Below are 24,381 nucleotides of genomic sequence, written 5' to 3'. Positions count from 1 at the left end.
AGGCAGCGGGCGGGGGCTGCCGAGCCCCGCCGCTGGAGCCACGGGACCGCCGCGCTGCGAGCGGCGGCTGCAGCCCGCCGAGGGCTCTCCCTCGCTTTTCGCGATTCCTTTTTCCTGCCCCCCTTCCTCTTCGTTTTCCTTTTTTCCTTCCCTTTTTTATTCCCCCCCCCCCTCCCTTCCCTCCCCACCGCATTTTTCCGCCCGCCCGGCTCTGCGGCCGTGCTCGCTTCCCGGAGGAAGGCACCGCGCTTGCCCCGGCGCCCGAGGACAGGGGCCCCGCGTCCCGCCGAGCCCCAGGGCCCCTGCGGATGTGCGAAGCTCTCCTCCGGCCGCCGTCCTCCCGCCGGGCGCAGCACCTCTTTGTCCTCCCGCACCTACAGTTTTTCAATCCTGATTCCCCTTAAGCAGACCTGAACTTAAACCACCGGGGTCCGGGAGGGGTTTTGCGGGGGGTGGGCCCAGCGGCGCTGCCAGACCGACCCCTGCCCATTTCTCCTAAGGAACTCTCATGGCTTCACGGCTGCAGACAAGTTGCCGTGCATCTCGGTGGACTATCGGAGTTTGCATCCTGGCGGCCGCGCTCCTACCAGGTGAGCCGCTGCCGGCCGGTCCCCCCGGGAGGCGGTGGGCTCTGCCGGGGCGCTGCGGGGTGCCGGTGGTGGTGGGGGGGGGAAACGGGGTGCGGGTAGGGGTGGGATCGGCTTTTTTGGGGTGCGCGCCCGGGTCTGGAGCAGGTGTGGAAGCATCTGCGTGAGGGCGGGAGGGAGTCGGGGCCGGTTTCATCGCTGGCTTGGAAAGGAACAACACGATCGTTTGTTTTGGAAGCAGCTGCAGGCAGTGGGCTCCGGAGTCCTGGGAGCTGAGGCCGTTTGTTTGCTTTTTGGATCGAGCAGCGTCTAGCGAGACATAACAGCCAGGGAGAGAGAGCCACCCGGCTGGGGAGTGAGCACAGATGTTTCGGAAGGAGAGAAAGGAAGGGTTTAGCTGTCCAGCATCCCCGAAACCCCCGTTCCCCTCAGCACACACACACACTTCCCACGGGCTCTTTTGTGGAGGGGATGGGCTGCTAACCGGGTTTTAGACCTTCCTTTCACTGCTTTTGCACTCGGGTGTCTTGGTGGTGTCTGAGCCATCCCTTTGGTTCTGATCCATCCCTGGGAAGGAGGAGGTGGGCAAAGGTTTGGATCGACTCTCCGCGGCTCATTTGACCCACCCGGGCGGTTGCAGAACAGCCCCTGTGTCCCCACCCCAGGGCTCGGTCCTGCCCCGTTTGTTCTGTCCTGCACACCTCTTTGAAGTGAAAGAGTGACCCACTTTGCAAAGTGCCCTGCGGGCGACTCTTCTGCTCCAGTGCAGAGTGGGTTAATGCCATCCTGGAGGGCTTTCCGGAATCGGCTGTAGGAGACATGGAAGGGGGACCCTCAGTCTGGGTTTACAGCGCTTGTGAATGAGCTGGGAAGTGCAAATAGGACCGATGTTTGCCTTGTTGAGGCTGAGCTCGTGGTGGTTGGGTCTGGAGTGCTGGTGGCTGACACATGTGCCACCCCTGGGTCGGTACACAGCCTTCTGCAGGGCTACGAGGCAGCCTGTGCCTGCAGAAGGAGTGGGATCTGCAGCTGGAGAGAAGCTGCAGCGAAAGCAGGGTGAAATTGCCTCCGCTCGCCCTCTCATTGGGCTGGGGCAGCATTCTAGAGAGGCAGCCAGGCTGGCTGGGCTGGGACTGAAATGTGGCTGCAGTTAACAAGGTCTGGGCCAAAGGACCGATCATCAGTGCCAGGGCCCATGGGTCTCTGGCGCTAGCAAAGACAGAGGTGATTACATCCAGTGCATGGGAGAGCAACAGAGCACAGTGACTCAATGGTCCAGCTAAAATGGATGAGGACAGAGGTGAAATGGCAGGGGATGGCAGTCGTGAAACCAGGGAGACTCTGAGATGAAAAAGGTTGAGTGATGAGAAAACAGGTCTGGGTATACCTCTGTATTCCTAGGACAAAGAGATCTGCCGTGCACAGAAAGAGGTGATGGAAGGGAGAGCCTCAGGCTCTCTGCACTCCTCTGCTTCCAGGCAGGTGCCTGGCAGCGCTCTGGTTCCTCACAAGGAGTCTCACAACTTTCCATGCCATTCTTCACCTGGTCTTCCCTCCTTCTCATCCCTCCACCAAGCAGCCTCCTGCAGGAAACCCTCCCCACAACCCTTATGAAGGGCATTAGAGCTGCAGTAATGCTGAAGTGACTGTGCTGGGTAAACCAAAAGGGGTTTTTGCTCCCTCAGTGCCTCTAGGAATAGCTTTCACCAAGGAGACACACAGACAGTGACCCTGGCACAGCCTGGTATCTCACCTTGTGCTGCCAAGAAAGGCTTTTTTCCCCCCCCCCATCCTATTTTTGGCTGTTCTCAAGGCTTTGCTGCCAGCAGTCAGGCAAACATCTCCTGCCACTCTGCAGTAGCCTGGTAGTTTGTCTTGCACTGTCCCGCTGACAGCTCTGCCAGGATAAGCCAGTGGTGCATCTAGTGGTGCCTTGCCAAGCGAAGGGTACAGCCAGCTCTGCAATGCTCCGGGAAGATAATCCTTCCCGACCCCAATCCATGCTCACCGAGTACCCCACAGCCTGTGTGGGTGGGACGTGGCTGGACCAGTTTAGTGGTGGATGCACCACGTTTGCAGGAACGACTGATCCCATGGTGTATGTTTCCTCGTTCATTTGTGCTCTTAGTTGTGCTGTGGATGCATCCCAGAGCTGCAGGGAAGGACCAGCACAATGCTGTGCTAGCTGCTGCACAAAGCCAAGGCAGCCTGACGGTCCTTACTAAAGCACAGGTCTGCCATACTGAGGTATGTAGTTCCTCAAGTTTGCAATGCATTGGGCCCAAATTGGCTGAGGATATATATATACACACATATATATACACACACGCATATATATATATATAACAAGCCATATGTAAGCTTTGAATCAGTGGCTGTGGACTTTGTTGGAAACTGTGATTTGGTACCAAGCAGCCAAGAAGGATGAGAGGAAGGCAGGAGACACTACCTGCTTTCTGGAAAACCCTTCATGCTCCCCTTCATCTTGTTCCAATCCACTTATGCCGCCTCCCTCCCCCTTCTGACAATGTTAGCTTTTTTTTCTGATAAGGAAATAAAAGTTCCTTGCTGTAAAAGCTATAAAGGAGCCCCTTATAAAAATCTGCTTTACAAATTGTCTTTAATGTGATCGGCTCAATCGTCCAGAACGGATTCAATTCAGTGCTCCTGCAGCCTTCCATGCAGATCTGCCTGCCTATCCGCTTGGAACCATTAACCAGGTATCAACTCAGGCTACAGCATTAGGGCTTCAGGATACTGATGTGAGGTGCAAGGCAGATCTTTAGAGGTTAGGAACACTTGCGGTTGAATTTATGCTTTCCAAGTCTTAGCAATCTGTTTATCCCCGCCATGAAACTCAGTACAGCTTGAGATGCAACCAGGCAGAGAAGAGGCATTCATCTTGTGCTTGGTCCTGCATCTGCAGACCCGGGCCTCTGTTTCCAAGCTTTCCGCTCCGTCTGTGGGCAAATTCCTGTCTGCTGTCACTGGGCTACCTCTTGGGCTCTGAGAGGGGCCTGTGAGTCTTAGTTTGCAAAGTGCTTTGAGATCCCCAGCAGGGGAGAGCTGGAGAGGTGTCTGAGCCTTTGACACAGGGTTTTTCCATCACGGCACTTGAAAGCAGCATTGACTGAGCCCAAGTGACCCGGAGGCCTTGGGTCAAACTTGGCTGCAGCTGGATGCGGGGGGGGGGAGCTCCTTTTTGGGGAGGTACGACAGCAATGTGGAGTGCTGGGAATAGTCACAGTGTGTCACTGCAGGATGTGGTCCATCTTGTACTCTTGAGCTGCTTTACTGTCCTAACGCAGCCAGAAAGCTGCCAGAGTTGTGTTCAGCCTTTGGTTTAAGTTCTTGGTTTGTGATTTTTCCTTCCTCCCAAAACTCAGAAGCGGCATCGGGCTATTTCAGGAAGCAGAGGTGCACCTTCTGCTGGCGTTTTCTCATTAAAGCTCGCTCGTTGCAGTACAACCAACCCGCCGAGTTCTAACTTGGTGTGAATTGATGAGCTCATGTATGTGTCAGTGTGGGTGAGGCGGCAGGCTGTATTGAGAGCCAGCTCAGCCCACAAGCAGGAGGGTGTCTGCCCCATGGCCAGAGCCAGAGGACGGCTGTGGTTAATGCTATTTGCTCTCTGAACCGGCAGCGTTAATCAAGCAAGAGCTCCCAGGCCAGTGCACACGGATCCATTTGCAAATAGATGGAGAGAAGCAGGGGCATTAGCACATCCAGCAGCACTTCTAGCGTGAGGCAAATGCTCAACATTAGCCGGTGGCTGACAAGATGCCGGTGCTGGTGGAGCCTGGCACATCTCTCTCCTCGCATCACCCCTCCTCTGGGTTGCAGCTGCACCAGCCACAAAGCTAAGTTTAAAGGCAGGCAGCAGGAGGATGCTTTGGGCACCGCTCGCACCTCGGCTGAATCACGAAGGGAACCAGAAGAGCCGGTTGTCGTGACCTGCTTCCCAGGCCTGCGTTTCCACCGGCACCCCTTGCCCTCTGCTAGCGCTGCTAAGGGTAGGGACAGCCCATCATATGGTTCCTGTGAATGCCGCAGGGATGCGTTGGTAAGACCTCAGATAGAATGGCCGCAACCCTCTAAGAAAAGGCTTGCATCTTGCAGCATCATTGCTCGAGGTCATGATGGCTCTTGCTCAGTCCTTTTAACAGGCCATCAGCAAGGCATATCAGTGCAAAAAGCAGAAACAAATGAGGGAAGGACAAAGGTACTCCCGTCTGAGCGAGCCCTAGAGATCTTCTTGCTTTCTCAACTACGTCAGACTAAATCAGGGCTGCTCTGATGCAGGGTGAGCTCGAGCCGCCAGCCACTGGAGCTGGGACCCAGTTTGCATTTGAGACACCTCTTGTGTTAATTACCAGAGCTCAGCCATCCCAGCGCAGAGACTTCAGAGCTCTGCAGTGAGGGTTCCCTAACCCAGATTATTGTTCCAGGTGAAGTTTTTTTAACTAAGGAATGACAGCTCTCATGAGACGCACCTCTCTTTTCCTCCTGCCTGCTGTTGAGATGCAGTTATTCTCCTGGCCTTACAGTTTTCTTCACTTCTCCAGTAAAGGTTTAGTCCAGCCTAGGTTGATGCACTTCACCCTTTCAGCACAATAGGCACGTGCCCTCCCAGCTTGGTTTTCAAGGGGAACCCCTCAGCTCCATAGCAGAAGAGAAACTCTTGCCTGACCTGCTCAAATACAGAAGTATCATCCCTGGGAGGAAGGACAGTTTCCCCTCTGTGGCAGCCAGACAGGCACCTCTGTGTCCTTCCAGCGTGCCACCATGCGAGGTTTAAAGTCCTGCTTTTACAACCCTGTCTATATCACACATAGAAATGGGAAGCGAAATTTGCCCTTCGCAGCACTGTTACCTTACATGCCCTATGCTGTCATTTCTGTGTGTCCCTGTCTCCATGGGCACCCAAAGAAGCGTGGGGAGTTCAGTGCCTTGCTGTCCGCTGTTGCTCCCCGTCTCTGGGGCTGATGCAGCAGGCTGGCATCACGAAAGCTGCAGCAATTCTCAGCTCTGCAGCAATCCCAAAGCAGACAAACAGCAGCTCCTGGGCATGAGAGGGGGAGAGTGAGCTTCAGGCCCAGGCCAGGAGGACAGGGGGTTCCAGGCTAGGGAGGCTGTATGGTACAGGTCTGCAGCAACGGGGGATAGGGGAAATCCGGCCAGCAGCCCCTTGTCCCTTTGGCATCTTTGGGATGGATAGGAGGGACTGACCCAACTTGATGAACTGTCTCTTCATTCCTCCAAGATAAAGCTGTCCCTGCAGGAGGTTTATAATCCTCCTTTGACATTATTTGGTGTGATGCAGGAGGAAAGACTTTCTAAGCACCATTCATCTAACCTCTCCGAGCCAGCTGGAGATTGGTGCTTTCCATCTTCATTTGACCCACAGGTGGGGAGAGCAGCAAGATCCTTGTGACTCTCCTCCCTGAAAGAGAAAACACAAGGATGGGGGTTTCCATTCCCCATCCCAGCCTGTTTGCCTTTCTAACTGCAGGAAGTAGCAAAGTGCCTCCATCTGCTCCCAGCCATGCAGGGATGCTACAGAAGGACCTGCAAATCACATCACTGCCTTGAAGCAGCGGCAGGTACCAGATGGACCACCTGGCTATGTGACAGCAGGTGCTCCAAGCCTGGTTAGTCAAGAGGACTCTGCCTCCATCTCTCTTCTCAGCAGTTCTCCCTACCTGGGAAAACCCCGTAATCAGACCGAATTGGAGTCTATTTTCCCTTTCACATGGAAGATCCATTCCTCTCTCCCTGCTAGGTCAAGGCATCCGGTGGCATGGCCAGGACTGACAGAGGGTCCATGCAGCTCGCAGCCAGTGGCTAACATCCAGCGTTTCTGCTCTGGTGACAGGCGAGAGCAGTTCCCAGCACAAAGGCCCATCTGTGTGGGAGACGCGGGGGCTGGAGCAGAGAGCTCTGTGGCCACCTGAGAGCAAAACCAGCCTTGTTCTCTGTGTGAGGCTACAGACACGGAATCAGAACAGGCTGCTGCAAGTGGACTGTCTGTAGCCGCATCATGGGGATGCTGGGGAGGACACTGGGTTTCACCTGCCCTTATAGGTATCTGCTTTTTGTAGTGAGCATCCCACAGGTGGCAAAACCAGGTTTCGTTTCTGATACCCTCTGGACTGAGGGGGAGAAGCCTTTCATTGACCATTTTCACTGTTCTAGGAAGGACAGCCCAAGGGAGCAGTCTGAGGGCAGAGTTCTGTCTATGGGCTCAGGGTCTAATGGAAAGTAGGCTGGTGGGACTCAAGCAGAGGTCTGTAATTAAAGGCTGTTGTGCTGAGCATCCTAGCAAAGCCAGGGGTCAAAAACAGTCTGTGATGGGCAGAAGTCATAGACCTAGGGGAGAGTTTTATGCGATGAACAAGGTTTACTGGGAGGCACAATCAGAGGGCTGGATAGTTTGAGGAGAAAGGTCAGGGTTTCTGTCACTATCTTCTTCAGGTTTCTGTGTAAAGCAGCTCGATACCCAATGGTTATACTGGCTTGTGAGAGACATTGTGGAACAGGGCAGAGGAGGGCAGCCAGGGATGATGAACCTTGCCCTGTCCTTGCAAAAGAACAAGCTGAGCCTACACTCTGGCTCTGTGTGAGTTATCAGCACAGTGTGGCTTCATAACTTAACCCCTCATCCAAACCCATGGCCCTGATGGAGCTTTCCGCTGCCTTCAGATGCCTCTTCATCCTCCCACTGCGCTGGGACCAGAAAGAAAGAGACTGTCCCAGTGTCTCAGTGTGCTACAGCCTCAGCTTCCCTGCATCCACTGCACCAGAGGCTGATGAGTGCTATTGCCCATCAATGCGAATGCTGGCGGAGCAGGAGAAGGGTGTTCATTGCTGGCAGCACATTAAAATCCATACAAAGCCTGCAGTCAGGACTGCACTGTTTTCTCTGGACAACTAAGCTGCATCAAGCTATGGCTGCTTTTTTTCTTAGGGAAAGGCATCTAATGGGCTTTACTCTTTGACTTTTCTTGGCCTTCATAATCAGCACTGAGACCCCTTGTAGGCAAGCCCGGAGTCACATTCCCACCAGAGCAGTTGTGCTGATAGCCTTCCTAGCCTGGGGGTGCCAAAACTAGAGGAAGTGGATGGATAATCAAAGTCAGTTTAAGGGCTGGAAGTAGCACAAAGAGGAAGATCACCCCTGTTCCAGGGAGGCTGCAGCACACAGTGTTTCCTTGCTGCTCTTGCCTATGTCACTAAGCCATTTGAGAAGCGATGATGTTTTAAGGGCCGGAGCAGGGGCAGCATGTAGTGATTTGGTGATGTAGAGTGGAGACAGCCTCACAAGCTGTTCATTACTGGGCCTGTTCATGCTCTTCCCTCATGAGCTGCACCATCACAGTGGCTGCAAGAAGGGGTATCTCCTGGCTGCAGAGGAGAACCAAAACTGTGCCCATGTATGGTCATTAGGATCAGGGATGTGTTGCATAGCAGCATCCTTGCCATGCTGTAATTTGTGTCAGCTGCCACAGTTTCCATGGGATACAGGACCCCTCTTGGCTCTGCAGGCAGTGCTGCTGTCTCTGCACTGCACCCCACAGCTGGAGGCACTGGAGCTCTGTGTATTTCACTCGTGAGGATGAGTTCATTCATGTGTACCAAGGGGATGAGACCTTGGTGGTAGGTGCTGAAGAAAGGGGCAGCCCAGGATCCACAGCTACAGGACACCTATTGTCACAGTGTCAAAGCCAAGTGCTGTGCTTGTGTCATGTTGGTAAAGCACATGGTGTCTTACGAAAGGCTTTAGAAAAGGCTCCTTGCCTTTCTCTTTGAGGCCATGGTTATGAAAGATGCTCATGTGCACCAACACGTGAATCAACATGTACGTACCAGAGAGCCACTTCTGTCCTGGTGCTTGCCCTGCGCAGGCATTCCCACCCTGCTGCTAGTGCTCCCCTCTCCCTGGGCTGGCATTGCTTTCCCTCTGTCTCCTATAGGGAAGCAGGGAGAGGATGGTGAGGGTGAGGAGACCTGCTGCTATCGCTTGTGGCATCTGCAGCAGCCACTCTTACCCAGGATGTGAGACGCAGAGCAGTAGCAGTGCCCTTCTGACTGCAGGGCACAAGGGCTGGGGCAGCCTCTGAGCATCATCTGTGTGCTGAAATGGAGGAGAGGGTTTGCAGGGAGGCCAGGAGCTCTGTGTGCAAGTTGAATGAAGAGGCTTTTACTAGTGCTGCAGCTGAGCTTAGCAAACCTGTCTCATGTGCTTGGGTTCAGAAAGAACCCAGAGAAAGTGGGTGAGGACTTATTGGGATCTCCTCGAAGAGGGAGTGATTACAGCGTGCTCTGATCTTTAGAGGCGGCTTGTTTGGGGATTTGCTTGATGCTCTGATTCCTAATGGGTGTGCTCATGCATCCCTTTGATACAAGCTGAATAGGATCCTTTTGGGAAGATAACAGCAGTCCTGGTAAGGGGTGGGAGGCTTGGGAGGGGGAGAGGCTTGCACAGAGCACAGCTTGTAAAAGGAGGAATGTTCTCAGTGCGTGAGGATCTGGGAGGGAGTTAGGAGCAGGACTGAGTTTAGCAGGAGGAAAGCTGCAGTGGTTGTAGGGGAAGGCAGTTTATCTTTGGGTCCTGTAGGACCCCTTAGAGAGGAAGGCTGAGAACTCTCACATCATTACACCTCCTATGGCAGGCTGTTGCCATGCAGCATCAGTCAGCCTGTGGTCAGTCAATCATCATCGATAGGTGACTGCCAAAAACAGAGCCCACCCCACTCCCCACCCTGCACAGGGAAGGAAGCACGAACCAGCTGCAGGGACATTGGAGCATCAGGAAGGAAAACTGTCCTGGTGCATGGACTTCCCCGCCCCAAAGCTCAGGTGCCCTTGCCATGCAGAACAGCTGGGACACGCTGCTCCAGCGGGCTAAGCACCAAGTGGAGCTCTGCTCTGGCTCTAACTCCACGTCCTTCATTGACATCCTGTGCCCTGGTGTCCCATCCCTGCTGTGTCTGGTTCCCAGCTCGGGCTCCTGGCCCAGCAAACCAGACTGCTGTTCCCATGGGGGTGCTGCTGCTGTCTCATCTCCTATGGGATGCTATCCCAGACACCAGGAAGCAGGGACAGTGCAGAAGTCACCCATCAGGATTCAGAGGAGCTGCTTTGCATTCGCTGCTGATTCAGTTGGGAACTGAACTAGCAATTTGCCAGGGAAGGAACCTTTATCCCCTGTCTCCCCCCAGTCCTGGTGGGAGTTTGGTTTCCCAGCTTACACCAGAACGATGGTGGAACAGTGGATACGCTGAGGCTGATATTTCCAGCTCTCCCGCTATAGGAAGAAAACCCCTTCTTCTTTCTGGGCATGGCAGGAACAGTGCACCCTGGTTTTTAAATACCCTTTTCGCCTGTGGTGTGAATACTAAAACGTGGTTTCGCTCCCCCCCATCTCTCCTGGAGTTTAAAAATAGCGCTGGCCTGGGGAGGTGCATCTTTCAGTGAGATTTATACCGGCTGCTATCGAGTGATGTGGGAAACCAGCCTCCCTCTGCCCCATGCAGCCTGGCACCTTCCAACGATTTATATCCTTTATTTGCACGAGCCCTGAGAATGCTCAGAGGCTGCGTTTCCACCCAAGCACTCTAATTATGGAAGTTTTGTTTATGGCCAGTGTCTGGGGAGCTGAGTGGGTCCAGGCTGCCGGTCCTTCTTCCGCCCGGCTAATTCAGCCCTGCGTTACTGCCTTGTGATAGTGCTCAACAAATCACCGAGCGCCCGCTCTGCATCACCCCGGCCCCGTAAACTGGCCCAGCCTTTGGGGCTGGTGTGAGCAAGGCGTGCACGGCCTCTTGCTTGGCAGAGCTGCTGCGAAGAGGCGGGGAGCAGCGAGGATGATGAGAGCAGGGGGTTGTGAGTCAGCGGGCTGGAGAGCTTGCTGGGGCAGGGAGCTGTGCACAGCACCTAGCGTGGCGGGGATCCTGACCAAGCTGAAGCCTTTAGATGCTATCTCAGCTTTGCTTGCGCTAGGGCTAAGCAAGAAGTAGGCAGCTTCCTGTGTGAGCACAAAGCTTTGGCCCGTTCCTGTCCAGACACCCAGCCGGTGCCCAGCTCTACAATCAGTCTGTGCTTGCCTCTGGTCTCTGCACCTCCTAACTGCGGGATGTGCTCTACCATCACCCCTCAGTCCCCATCTTTGTCTCCCTGCTGTGCCCAGCCAGGTCCCTACCCATGAACCTGCTTGGCAAAGGCCTCCTGGAGAGTTTTGGCAGTGGGGGTCTCTTTTTCCACCCCAGCCCCACTGTGATCTGCAGGAATCCGTAGTCTCTGCAGGCCACGTGGGTGCCATTGCCTCTACTGCCGTCACGCTCCATGATAAAGAGAGAGCGAGAGGGATTTTGATTACATTATGACAAGCAGCAGAGAGATGGAGAGAGAGCTGCAGTCTGCCTATTGTAATTCCAATTAGCAGGGGTAATGTGGCCAAAGCCTGACGGCTGTATTGAACCAAACTTTGTATGGGGAGAACCTATAATGCAGCTTTCAAAGGTCCCTGGGGCATGGGGCTGAGCGCATGTACAGCAGTGGGGCAGGAGAGAAGAAAGGCCTGTTTATAATGGACCACATGGACAGGCAAACTGCATCTCACCATCTGAAATCCCAGAGCCTGCCTGGTAGCTAAGCTCTCTCTAAGGCTGGCTTTGCCTCAAAATCTGTGCTGCAAAATCCCAGTGAACCCGTTAGGACTTCTACCTGCGATGATGAAGCAGGTCTTCTTGGTGTGCACGTGGGATGAGCTTGGCAAGAGTCACTAGACAGAAGGTACCCAAGTGAAGTGAACCAGCGGTGTTTGGGGAACAAAAGGCCAGGGCTGCATGGAAGCAGGGAGGAAGGGGGAGTTTCCCCGTTGCACTTCAAGGCAGCTCCTCAAGGTCAGAGCTGAGGCAGGCTGGCAGAGGCTGTGGGCAGGCTGCTGGTGCAGATGCTATCTCAGCTGTACCCTTTCCGTGGCTAAGGGGAGGACTCCAATTTGCAGGTTTGCTGCTATTGATCTGAGACCTTTCACCAGCCCTAAGCTCACTTGGGAAATGAAAGGCTTAAGTAATTTTTTGGTGTATATATGGTTTTGTATCCTTGACATCCCGACTGCTGCCGTGCCCGTGGAGTACCCTACAGCTCCTCGCTGGAAGTGGGAATATCTGCTGCCTCGCATTGACTTCTACCGGAGTGAATCAGCTTTTACTTAAAGGGAAAGAATGGCCTGGAGGTGATGGCAAAGGCAGGCTGAGCTCAGAAGGGCTGGCATCATTTCTTGGCTTTGCCACAAGCTCCCTGGAACATCCTTGGCCAGCTCGCTTCACCTCTGTGTGCCTTTCCTTGTCAAAAGCAGTCCCTCTCCTTCTCTGCTCATATTGCCCTGTGTCCGTGGGGCGCCTTGCACAACTGATCTTGCTGACGTTACTTTATACAGGCAGGAGCCCATTTGCAAAGCACAGGGAAAGGTGACTCCCCTTTATTTTGTCATTTTTCATAGCAGCCAGGAGCCAGCAGCTCCTTACCCGAGGAGTTTGGAAGACAGGGAATTGTTTTGCATAGATCGCCACACACATATTCTGTCAGTGCAGACACTGGGCCCAGTTTCTTACTGCTCCAGGTGTGTGATGGGAATAGGTGACGGTCCCCTGGCTTCCCTGCCTGGTTTAATTCGAAGGCAGGACAAGCGACAGGGGTTCACACTGTGCCCTGTCCTTGGTGGGTTCTCTGTAAATGCTTAGGCTGGAAGGATGGCAGCATGCTGGGGACAGGAATTGAAGTCTTTAGGTATCTGCAGGGTGTTTTGCTTTTGCCACTAATATCCTGTGAGCAGCTGTTGTAACACCGGAGTTGCCCCACTGTAGGATGCAGATTACAGACATACCCTGCCTGTTGCATGAACATGCGTTTCACAAACTCTGTGGTGCATCCATAAGAGGGGGCAGGTAGCAATGCAAACCCTATGAACCATGCAACTTGTTCCACGTGTGAGCCATCACATGGTATTGATTATAGTTGCCTCAGACAGCAGATGGATTTAAACAAGTGTCTTCATGCTGTAAAAGCTTTCTAGTCTATCTCCCGGGTAGATTACAATTTTAGCCATATGCAAGAGTCTATGGTATTCCAAGGGTGGGGGGGGAACCTTCCCTAGGAAGTTCCCACAAGAAGCCATTTCTTTTTGTGGCCAAAGGAGCTGCAAGATGCATTGAACGGGAGAAAGGATTTTCCTATCCAAGCTCTCTGGCAGCTTGGAGCTGGGACATGGCAGCTCGGTGTAAAAGCAACTCAGCAACTGCCTGCGTTGGAGTCTGTCTGCGTCGCCCTCCTGCTCCATTGTGCCCCAGCAAACCGGGCTGGGAGTGTTTTAGACTGGATGAGTTATTACAAAATCCTGGTTAGAACAGAGTGAGAGATGGCGGTTTTAAAGTTCAATAATTGTTAATTATTACCCGAGCTTCCCATGGGACTCGCTGGGAAAAAGACGTGCCTCGCTCTTGCAGAGGTGCTTCGTGGAACATTAGTCTCTGTCCTGGCCATGCTGAGTCCTTTCACTCTGCCTCCTTCCTGCCTCCACTGGGATTAATAAAGAGCTGCTGGAGAGCTTCTTATCTAGCAGCTGAATAATGTTGGTAATACAGGGAGGGGAGGCAGCTTTGATCCGGGATAGAGAGCAGAGGGAAAGCAAGAGATGGGCTATTGGGGCAGGGGGAGGGTGTGGGCCAGGCTGCAGCGTGGGAAGCGGGCACGGCTCCGGCACCCAACCTGTTCTGCAGAGAAGAGATGTGGGTTTGCAGGGCTGGGGAGGAAAGGGCCGAACCCAGATGTGAGCAGAAAACATCTGTGAAACCCCCTCTGATGGAGAGGAAGCGCGGGCGCTGCGGACACCCCATCCTTACCCTTGACGCCGGGATGCTCAGCAGCTCCTGCCTCCCTCCCCTCACCAGCACAAGTGGCCGCATCCAAGCTGGCACCAGCGGGAGCCCGCAGGCGAAGGGCCACACCTGAGAGGCAGGATGGGCTCTTGCTCTTCTCACGGGTGTGGGCTGGGAGCCGGTTGGGCCGGGCTGGGCCCCCGAGGCCAGTATCTGTGAGCGTGCCAGGGCTGCGGGAAAGGGAGCAGCTTGGCTCCTTGGAGCAGGGAGAAGGATGGGGGTTTAGGGCCCCACGTGCTCAGTTCTCACCCTAGGACGACTGCGTCGTGTCCTCAGCTTCTTCTGGCCCCTGAGCCCTTGAAAAACACGTGGGATGAACCCTCCCATGGGCAAGAAGAGCGGCTGCAAGACTGGTCCAGAGAGCCTTAACTTGTCTGGAGCTAGAGCAAGTTGTGTTAATGGTGGTAACAGCTCCAAAACTGGCTCTGGAGAGTTTATAATGGACCATTGAGTCCAATACTCCGAAGAATATTTGGAGTTTTCAGGAGAGAATGGGCCTGAGCAGTTGAGACAGCCTGGGCTAGGAGCTGAGGTTCCCAAAGGAAAAGCTGCTTCTTTAGCGTTTAATTTCTTGCAGAGATGTTCCCTGGCATCTTTAACCGGTGTTTCCCCATAGAGAGTCCTTTGCCTTTACAGGTCCAGGCAGCTGTGTAGCCTTTGAAGTGTGGTTTCACACTTGCTGCTTTCCCCCATAGTGCACCCAGTGATGGGGCTGACCACACCGAGTTCACTCTGCAAACCCAATGGGAGAAGAGGTCTGTGCCCCTGAGAAATACCTTCTTCTCTCTGGGTCTTCCTCTCAAATACTCCAGAGTCATGGGTGCTTCCATCAGAGCTTAGATGTTGTTTGTTTCTGCTCCAAAGCCCCACACCATGGCCCCACGCGGACAGGCTTGAGAGTTAATCCACAAGGAGATTAGTGGCTGAGATTTATCTTCACCCACCCCGGTCCTCATCCCTGGTCTGCTCGGATGAATCCATCTGGGAGATGCGGCGAGGCTGTGGCAGTTGAGCCCTGTGTCTGCTCACTTCACAGATGGACAGGCCTGGACCCCACTCTTGCCTGTTGTGTGATCCCCCATCTTGGGATGTCAGGTTTGCTAAAGGCAGGCAGGGAGATGCTCCAGATGCCTGAGTAAACACAGCTATTCTCTTAGCTAGAGAAACCCATGGTGGGTCTTAGAGGGTTCATACCCCTTGGGACTGAGCATCCATGTGAGGCCACCCCAACGTGGCACCAATGTCCTACCATGGCTGGAGGACAAGGGATAGGAGCTCGATGGGGGTGACCCCCCCTGCCCCACAGGGCCCCTGTGCTGCTCCCCTCGAACTGGGATTTGGCTCGGCAGGACCATCTGTTCCTTTCGGCCCGTTGCCATGGCGATGGGGTGGCTTGAGATGGGGTTTCACCAGCGGCAGCTGGGGACGATGGGAAAAATATCCAGGCACGGAGAAGTCTTCCTTGTTTTTTTTCCTTCTTGGGCGGAAATGAAGGGGAGAGGGAGGGATCCTCCCCCTTCCTTTCTCCCTCCCTGCCGGCCTGTTCCCAGGCTCCTCCTGCTCGCCCCCCTTTCCCTTCCTGAGTCTCAGTGCATGTGTGCAGCAGCAGGATGGGCTGTGGCTGTGCAGGTGTGTGCTGGGAGGTGTCTTTTGTTCTTCAGCTTCTCCCCCAGCCCTGGTGCTATTCCCATCCATTGCCCATCACTAGGGCACGTTTCCTAACCCTGGGGAGACGCAGTTGTAGTCCCCTGCACACCGTGCCTGTGTCCCACTGCTTCCCAGGCTGAAGTCACCGGCGCGATGCTGAAGCACAAGGGCGTTCAGGATGTCTGCTGTGGGCGGTTTGGTTTGTGCTCGTGCTCAGCCCAGACAGTGGGAGCAAGATTTTGGGTTCCTCCTTGTTGGGCTGTGGTCGGGCCCCTCCTCTCCCGATGCAAAACTTGTGGTTGCATGGGAACACGTTGGCTGGTGGGCAAGTGCGGACTGGAAACGGGCTGGGATGTGCTGCTGGCGGTGTAGACACAGCCTGGCCTCCTGTTCTGCTTGTGCACCGTGCAGGGAAGCTGGGCAGATCCCCTCGCCCTGCCTGTGTGTGTGCAGCCCAGAGGAGGCTGCGGCGGTTTGGCTGTTGGTGTTAATGCAAAGAGTCACTTGTCAGACCAAGTTACTCCCAGTCTTTCTCACTAACCAAGCCTGGAACAAAGAGCAAGCCTGGTGCAAATGGTGCACTGCTGTTTGTGTGCGCCTCTGTGTGTGTGTCGGTTGTATTTCAAGTGGAGATGGGTTTAAGAAGGAAAGCAAAAGAGGAAACAATAAATAACTGTGCCTCATAGACAGGAAGACCTGGGCTAACGCGTGACAGACGAAGATGAAATGAATGCGAAGTGGCAGATTGACAGAAAGACAGACATGTTTTTGTGCTCGTTTAGCATCCCGATAGAAACAGTCGATAATTCAGGTTGCAGAGGACCTCGGGAGGTCATCCACCTACCTGCTGAAGCAGAGGGGTGTGCTAAACGCCCTCCCTCGAGAGCTCAGTCCCCCTTCACCTTGCAGCACGCTCACTAGAAGGCTGCTCTGGGTGGCAGGGCTTTGCAGGGCTATGGCAGACAGAAGCCTGGGGCGGTTCCTGAGCACTGATTGCGAACTAATAGTAATGGGCTATGAGCGGTGTGTGCCCTAAGAGAGGCAGGGGGTCAACAGGCAGCGAGTAAAACAGTAGCAAGTGGGGGAAGCCGAAGCACGGAGCTCCTTTGGGTATGATACTCGCTGGAAAGGCAGTCTGGGGTTTTCGATGATGAGGCTTTTTGTTTGTTCCTACTAAATGGAGGGAAGCGGGATCGATGGAGAGAGTTATCACTGCATACTTTTGTGTTGGAGTCCTGCTGTGCTGGCTGCAGTCCCAGCCGGGAGATGTTCCCATCTCCGGCTTTATCCCTGCGCCGGACATGTCTCTTAGATGTGTCTGCTACCAAGGCAAGAAGGAGGCATTTGGGGCCAGGGCTGAGTCTGCTGCTTTGGAGATCAATCTTGCACAGTGAGAGCTGTAGGAAATGGAATATCAGACCTGACCTGAGAGGAGAAACCAGGGGCTCACGCGGCCCTTGTGAGTGCAGAGCTGGTTTAAAGTCACCTTTCTCTTCCCCTTGTATCCCAGATCTGAGTGCAGCAGGGCTGAATGTCACCTGTTCCCTTGTGACTAGCGATTTACAAGTACTCATCCTGCCTCTTGTTTGCAGAGCAAATGCCCTTTTCCTGTTGGCTCTGCCCTCCCTGCAGTGGGGAATCAGCATATTCTGGTCTTGAAGCTTCTCCCAGATTTATGAGCTTGCTCTTCACCTTGAGAGTAAAGGCTCCCTTGCCCTGAGAAAGCTTTGAAACCCAAAACACCGATTGCTGACTTAAGCAAACACCGCTGATCCTCCAGCGAGTGAAATTTATGTCCTTTACCTTTTTAGAAGGTGGCTTGTTGTGATTGTGCTGTTGTCCTCCCTGCATTTCTCTTTTTTTCCCCTCCGGAGACGTGAATCCCAAAGGGTTCTGAGCAAAATCAATGCTGTTTGAAAAGAGCTCGTCGATAACACTTATGGGAGATACTGCGAGAGACCAACAAAAACCCCACCAAAAATCCCTCTCTCGGTTTCCTCTCCCCTTGAAAAGCAAGGTTCTCTAATTGGCTTTTAATCTGGAGGAGATGAGAGCTGTTTGCATTGAATTGGTAATAGGGGATAATATCTTACCCTGAGTGATGGGTTATTTGATCTCTGTGCGTCAGAAACCTGAGCATATGTCTGTGAAATCAGGCTGGGGGGGGGATACCAGGGCTGGCTGGGGGCCCAAATAGGAGCACAGCTGCTTTTTTATTTCTAATCATAATTAGAAAGAAGATGGGGAACAATCACCTTTTGTCCTGTTGCTCCAGGGCATCAAATGATACTGGGGAAAGCCTTCAAAGACACATGCATGGGGCACACAGGTGGTGTTAGCACTACCTAGCCACTTCGTGGGGCAAAGCCCAGCCAGTGCTGCAGACTGCCCCACCTCAGCCTGGCTTTAGTGAGACCTGCAGTCATGGAAGGCTGCAGATACCTGCCTCAGCATATGCACAGCAAAGGAGGGCAGCTCCACTGCCTGCAGCCCTTCAGCACTTGCTTAACTCCAAGCCCATGAGGAGCCCTATGGAGAAGCATCTGGGAGGAGGAGGAAGGTGAAGGCTGTACCATGCAGGAGATCCTTTTGTGAAACACAAATCGCTGCCATGGTGTGATCAGGTGTTTAACAGGGCTGCAAGAAATGAATGGGTTTGGTATGGGGACGCTGTTTTGACCTTGGCTCCTACCAGTGTCCCACACTTGTGCCCGAGGACCGGTGTGGCAACAGTGGCCTCGCTGACCTCCTCGGCTGCAGGCTCACAGGGCTGGCTGAGCACCTCCTTCTCTGTCTCTAAATGTCCTTGTTTGGCCTCTGCTGCTCCCAGACTGGGCTTTGAAAAGGGGATGAAAGGGGGTAAATGAGTTAGTCCCCAGTTTACCCTCCCAAAGGCATCACGGAGGGTTTTGCAGCGAGATCCAAAGCGAAGATCATTGACGTCATTAGCCGATGGATCGGGCTGTAGCCTGCTCACTCATGCGGTGCAGGGAGGAGCGGAGGGTGCTGGGAGGCATGTGGGACCTGGAGAGCCATGCACTGACAGCCCAGTGAAATGTGCTCTTAAATGCCTCCTGGCTTCAAGCTGACTCAAGCACACATGGGAAGCTTCTTGATGTGGATGACACCGTTCGTTGCTGCCTGGTTCTGTGTGCTTTGGTTTGTTGTGTCTTGCTGCAGCTGCCTTTGGAGGAAGGAATAGCTGTGGATGTTGCCTGTGGTCTGTGCAGGGTAGTTAATATTTAATCAGAGGTCTGGAGCTCCATTTGTTTGCTTGGCAAAACACAGAAACTGCTTTTCCTGTTGTTAGAGCTGGGCAGATAGGGGCAGGCTTTAGGGAAGGCTCAGGGTCAGCTTTGAATCAATCGATTACTTGAGGATTAGGGCTGACATCGGACAGTGACAGGTTTCCTAAACACTTCAGCTCCCAGCAAAGCACCCTGGTAAATGTCTGCAGCGACCGGCACCCAGCGTGCCCTTGGTGTGGATTATTGGGTATAGGAAAAGTCCTGCTGGCGCATGCTAACAAAGGCTTATCTTTTCATCCACTCCTCCTCCTCCTGTTCTTTCTTGGGGTTTTCCTCCAGGTCTTTTCACATGGTTGGATTCTGCTCCTGAGGATGCAGGGAGGAGGCGAGAGGAATAGCCTTCCCGAAGCAGGATCTAGCTTTCTTAGGAAGCCTTCCCTCTGGCTTTGTTGGTATTAGGGATCCAGCCCCTTTACCGCTCTTAGTGTGCTGCAGACTCCGAGGGGAGAATGCCTGAGCTTTGATTCTCCCATTAGCAATTCTTGCTGCCTTCAGAAATGTTTCTACAGTTGGACTCCATGGTCAGGCTGTCTGGAGCATTGCAGCACTTTTCTTCTTCCGATTCTTTCAAGTTGAGCTCAGAGAAGAGAAGAGAAGAGAAGAGAAGAGAAGAGAAGAGAAGAGAAGAGAAGAGAAGAGAAGAGAAGAGAAGAGAAGAGAAGAGAAGAGATGCACAGGCTTTTAAGAGGGCTGTTGCCAACCTGGAAGATGGTGGCTGTAACATTTGTAGAGCAGTATCCAGGAATGCTCCTTGTCCCAAGCCCTGAACCTAGTGCAGCAGCAGAGGCTGGTCTGCAGCATCCTGCCTCTTCTGGTCCCTGTGGAGTTTTTATGGCCCCTTTTGTCCTTTCTTTTGGGAAAGACACTGGCACACCAGCCTTAGGAATTTGCTGAGCCCCTCTTCACATCAAAGTACATGGTATCTTTCCAGAGAGATAGGAGTGAACCCTGCCTGTACGCAGAGCCAGCCAGATCACCAGCACTGTGTTAGCAGAGAGCTCGATCCCTGCTTGATGGATCCTCTCCTTCTGCAGAGCACAGCTCCCAAGTTGGAGCCCGATTGCTCCAACTGTTGGTTTGGGACTGCTGTAGGAACTTGGCAACCCGTGGGGTTCTCCGGTATATTTTGCAGTGCCTGGTGTCTGGATTATCCCTTGAGACTAAGGACTGGGATGGCCAAGACTTAGCCAGCTGGTGTTTTCATTGTGTAGGAGGGCACGGTTTATTTGTGAGGCGGACCAAGCACCAGCATGTCAGCTCTGTTGCCTGATGGCCAGAACACCACGCCTGCTAAAACACAGCGATTGTATTAGGTCATGGAGTCCATCAGTTCACCTCCAGGGGCCAGTGCCTTGTCAGGTCTTGTTTCTGAGGGTTTTGTGTGCTGGCCTCTCGGTGGACAGTTATGCAAAGGATGGAGACCTTGCTTCTGCCCGTTGATCAAAACACTCCCTGCTGGGGCTGGCTGAAGCATAGTTAGCTTTATGAGCTTTTCCAGCCTCACCTTGCGCCGCCACATCCATCAGTGTAGAGGGGATGCTCAGCACAGGATCCAGCCCGCAGCCCTTTCTGCACAAGCCCAAGGGGATGCAAGGGTTGCAGGATGGGGTTAATGCTCTGCCAAGGCATCCTTTGTTCTGGGCAGGCTGTTGAGGTTTGGAAATGGAGTGCTAAGAAGCAAACACCGCAAAGTAGATACGTCTGCACTTTCTGATGCTGATTTTCAGTTTCAACAGCTGTTCCCATTGGAACAGACGAACATGTACTCCGGCTTAGTAGGAGTCAATTAAAAATAAACCGAGGGAGAAGGACTGGTGCTTTAGCCCAGCGACGCTCGTCGGACATGAAAGTTGCATCCTTTCAAGCCTGGATTTTCACTCCAATTTGCCACAGGCAGCAGGATCTAACTCGGGGCTTTCATTAGCATAGAAATGCTGTCGGTTGCTCTGCATTCCTGGCCCCATCGCTTTGTTCGTGCTCATGGCAGGAGCAGTGATCAAACCACCTCCCCGCAGATCTCCCCTCCCCCTGCACACCCCGGGTCCAGTGCACATTCCAGGCTGGGAATGGCTGGTCCAGCACTCCCTTTCCCTTCCTTCCTTTCCTTTCCCTTCTCTTCCTTTCCTTTCCTTTCCTTTCCTTTGTGATGGACAGGTCGTTGCATCATCACACTGTCAGTGCAACAAATACATCTGGGTTACCCCTGCCTCTGTCTCATAGCCTGGCTGTTCAGGAGGGCAGGAGGGGGTGGCAGAGAGAAGAGGTCAGGCATCATTTTACAAAGGCTGGATTGAGCGTTGGGCCAAAACACATCATCTTTAAGTGATGAGTCAGAAATGTGATCCCCAGGCAGCGTCAGTTTTCACAGAGGGGTGTTTTGCAAACAGAGAAGAAAAAAGACAAGTGCTTTGCTTAGAACTGTGGGCAAGAACTAAGCTCCTACTGCCAAGGAGGCTCTGGAGGAGGAGGTAGGTTCAGCCCATGTTCCCCTTGTAGCTTGTGATTTGGGCTGCCCGTGTTAAGACCTGTTAAGGAGGCCAGCACTTCCTAAGTCACTGTGGGAGGAACAGGCTCACCTGAAATTGGGTCTCCAGCTTGGAAGACCCGATTAGAAAACCTTTCTTTGCTCCCTTTAGCAAACCTAGGCCAAGGTCCCCTGAGCATGTGTTTTGAGCAGTTGGTGGTTAAGTTGCTGAATGATCAGCAGCAGGAGCTGTGTTTCCCATGAGGGGCTGCTCGTGCAGGCAGGGTTTCTACTCCTCTCACCTTTCTGCCACTGCAACTGTAGGAGCCAGTTCAGTAGCTTGGCATCATGTTCTGGAGATGCTGGGCTGCTTCACAGAGTGGGAGATGGAGCCTCCTTCTGCCCTTCCCTGCTTCTCTCAATCCCTCCTTGTGCCTTCCAGCGTTTTTAGTAGTGTGTTTGTGTGATGGGAAGAGAGAACACGAGTGTGGGAAATGAAATACATGGAATCGGGCCATGCAGACGGGGCATAGCAGCATCCCGGCGTGGTGGCATCCCGGCACTCGGTCTGGTTGTGCACAGAAAGATGAGGATAAGAGCAGCAATGACTGTGCAGAAGCTAAGCCATCGCCTCCCTTTCAGCTGCTTGTGCTCTCTGGGGGTAATTCCCAGCAGTGTTTCCTCCGGGACAGAAGCAGAGGACAATCCAAGCCAAGTGACCTGGCTGGCGTCCGCACTGCAGGAGTTACTCTCCGTCGTCTTTAGAGTGATGATTATGGGGTTGATTATGAAAGCTGAAGTCTCCTGAGTGCGTCTGGCAGCAGCTTATGTGGTACTTTCAGTCGCTGGGAGGCCTTGCACCCTGCTTGCACTTCTGCTCCTGTTAATGCGTTATTTAACATTGCTATGGGCAGCATCCCGCAGTCCCAAGGGATGCCAGAACATGCTGATGAATCCTCTGGCTTCATCCCCTGGCATTATCAATGAAAAAGCCATTTGTCCTCAATGTGTACACTGAAAACCTGTCAGCTCATCTTTTTTTTCTTCATCACCTTCAGTGCATGAAGGCCTGGGACTCTATTTGAAATCTATTTGAACAATGGCTCAGAGGTTTCACAGTGTCTTGGTGAGGTTTCGTAGCCTGTGTATTCAGTCAGCGACTTCACTGCCTCCCTCAAGATCTTTTGCTCTGTTTCTACCTCTTTGTGAAAAACAAAGGCAAAGGATCAAGCTCAGTTTTCAAACAAGCACACTGCATACTCGGGCCCAATCCTTCCTTGGCAGGCAGGGGCAAACAAGAGCAGCACGGGCTCTTTGCTGAGTTGTGGCAGGAAACTCCTATCGTGGTGCTTCCAGTTGCTGCATGCCTTTGCATCCGTGTGCAAGTGCAGATGTTCCAAGGCAGGGAAGGTTTCTGCAGTGAGATGGGGTGAGGTGAACCCGCTCAGCTCTCCCCTTCCCACACACTTGGCTCCCTGTGCGCCGTTGCAGAGCTTTGCTGCTCTAAATTTGTCAGGATGCTCTGGCTGGCAGCAGAGAACAATGCTGCTGTGTGCAGAGGTGCCGGGAGGGCAGAGCAAGAGACGATGCCGTGGGTGGCAGGAAAGGAAAAGAGAGAGAAAGTGCAAGTCAGGTGCATTTGTGCATGGTCCTGAGCCTGACGCTCTGCTTCCCTTCCTCCTGGGAAGGCAAAGCTGAGAGACGGAGTGGGAGCTTCGCAGCCAGCTCTGTGCTGCTGCCCTTGACACGCGAGAGGGAAATCACTGTGCTGGCAGGGACCCCAAGGCAAGCAGTTCCAGCACAGCTTGCCTCCCCTGCATGCCATCCCCCGGGAGAAGGCACGGATGCTGCCAGCAGGCCCTGGCACCACGGCTATGCTGAGCGGTTCCAAAGAGAGCCCCGGGCTTTCCTTGGTGCAATATAGCCCTGGCTGGATGCGTGCTGGAGCTGGTTGTCAGTGGGGGCTGGTCACCAGGGCACCCTGCGCAGCATCTGCATCCCAACAGGGTAGTGTGGGCTTAATAATACAGTACTTAATAAAGCACGGATGAAGGTGCTGTGCCTTCTGCTGTGTTCCAGCCCACAGCAGCTCCTGCACGAATGAGGTCAGGCCAGGAAGCCCCATCCCTGCTCTCCTCCTGCTCTGCCCAGCTGCTCCGCGCTGAGCTGTGTCTCCAGGATTTCTCATTTATGGGCTGGGTTTCTCTTTTGGCTGCTTTGTTTGCTGGGGAATAAATGACACAATCAGCCGGGCTGATCTTATGTGTTGGGAGGGAGGAGAGGATTGATCCAGATCTTCATTGCTGCTGCAATCAGCTTTAGCCGTTCCCAGCATCGGGGTCTGTAGAGATCATCCTTGGTAGGGAGCCCGAGACCCCGCTCTGCCTGCAGGGAGGGGAGTTTTAGTGGGAGCACGACCAACCCCAGTGTCATGGCGTTGCTTCCCCAGTCTTACAGCCCTCTCCTTTCTCCCCACTGCAGTGCACATCGCTGTGAGCAGGCACAAACCAGCCCGTGACTTCTTCCCTTCTTGTTCTCTTTGTGCTGGCTTGCTCCTCGTCCCATAGTTCTGGGGGACACTCCTTCCTCGCAGCTCCTGGCACCCTGCCTCTCCCCGTATCTCACACCTAGTGCTCCTATTTGCTCAGTTGTGCTATGGTTGGAGGGTAAAGTACAGGGAGCAAGCACACTGCCTGCCCGCCTGTGCCTGCCATGCATGACAAGCTGCTGCGGTAGCCATAGCCCAATGTGGGATAGAGAAGGTGGGTAGGGAGCCAGCGTGGGAGAAAAGGGCCTGTGTATAAAATATTCCAAGTGGGGAAAATTGGCGTGTTTGCTAATGCTGCAAAGGAGGCAGCCTTTTCTCAAGCCCTAGGGCAGATAAGCAGGCAATAAAGGAGAGAAAAACCACTAGAAATGAGATCCGCCAAGCTGACGGCCCAAGCAAGCTGAAACTTGCCAGGTGAGGAGGCTTGTTCCAGAGTGGGAAGGGGCAGATTCCCAGTCAGGACTGGCTCTGTGCAGTCCCTTTCTCATGGTAATGGAGCCCAGGGTTTCCAGGAAAAGCTGGGCTCCCTGGAAGGGAATTCTGCCCCCAACCCTTAACCTGGACTTGAGGCTGCTCCAAGCTCGAGGAAGGCGGTGAACCCCGTTTGAAATGCAAGCCCAACCCAACGTCTTTCTCTGCAAGTCACAGTTCACAGAGCTTATCTGGGTCCTGTCTGAAGCCACGCTGGGGCTAATTTACAGTGACAGTATAAAAGCAGGCTCAGTCTAGCAGCACACCAGGACCTTTCACTTGTGCTCAACTATGGAGAGCCCACCAGAATAGGAATGAGAAAAGGAACCTTTCTGGTGGGTCCTGCTGTGACAGCTGGGTTTTGCCTCTGCAGAAGACTCATGCCAAGTAGCACCCCACTACCAGGCTCCACTGG

The 24,381-nt window shown here is 53.6% G+C and overlaps 1 protein-coding gene across 4 annotated transcripts in view; it reads left to right on the top strand.

Moving 5' to 3' along the window:
* The first annotated feature begins 201 nt into the window (after window positions 1–201).
* Window positions 202–24,381, top strand: part of NECTIN1 (nectin cell adhesion molecule 1) — a 91,853-nt gene continuing 67,673 nt past the window's right edge. For all 4 annotated transcript variants that reach the window (XM_057433149.1, XM_057433142.1, XM_057433164.1 and 1 more), the window contains exon 1: window positions 202–590. In XM_057433149.1, coding sequence (XP_057289132.1) covers window positions 509–590 — 82 coding nt within the window. In that variant the 5' untranslated portion in view covers window positions 202–508. The remainder of the gene's footprint in view (window positions 591–24,381) is intronic.

Source organism: Pezoporus wallicus, unplaced genomic scaffold (assembly GCF_028554395.1).
Source record: "Pezoporus wallicus isolate ANWC-B61680 ecotype Strahan unplaced genomic scaffold, APGP_CSIRO_Pwel_v1 contig_11829, whole genome shotgun sequence".
NCBI classification, from domain to species: domain Eukaryota; kingdom Metazoa; phylum Chordata; class Aves; order Psittaciformes; family Psittacidae; genus Pezoporus; species Pezoporus wallicus.
Note: the sequence above shows the minus strand (reverse complement) of the source record. Positions and strands in the feature narration are given on the sequence as shown.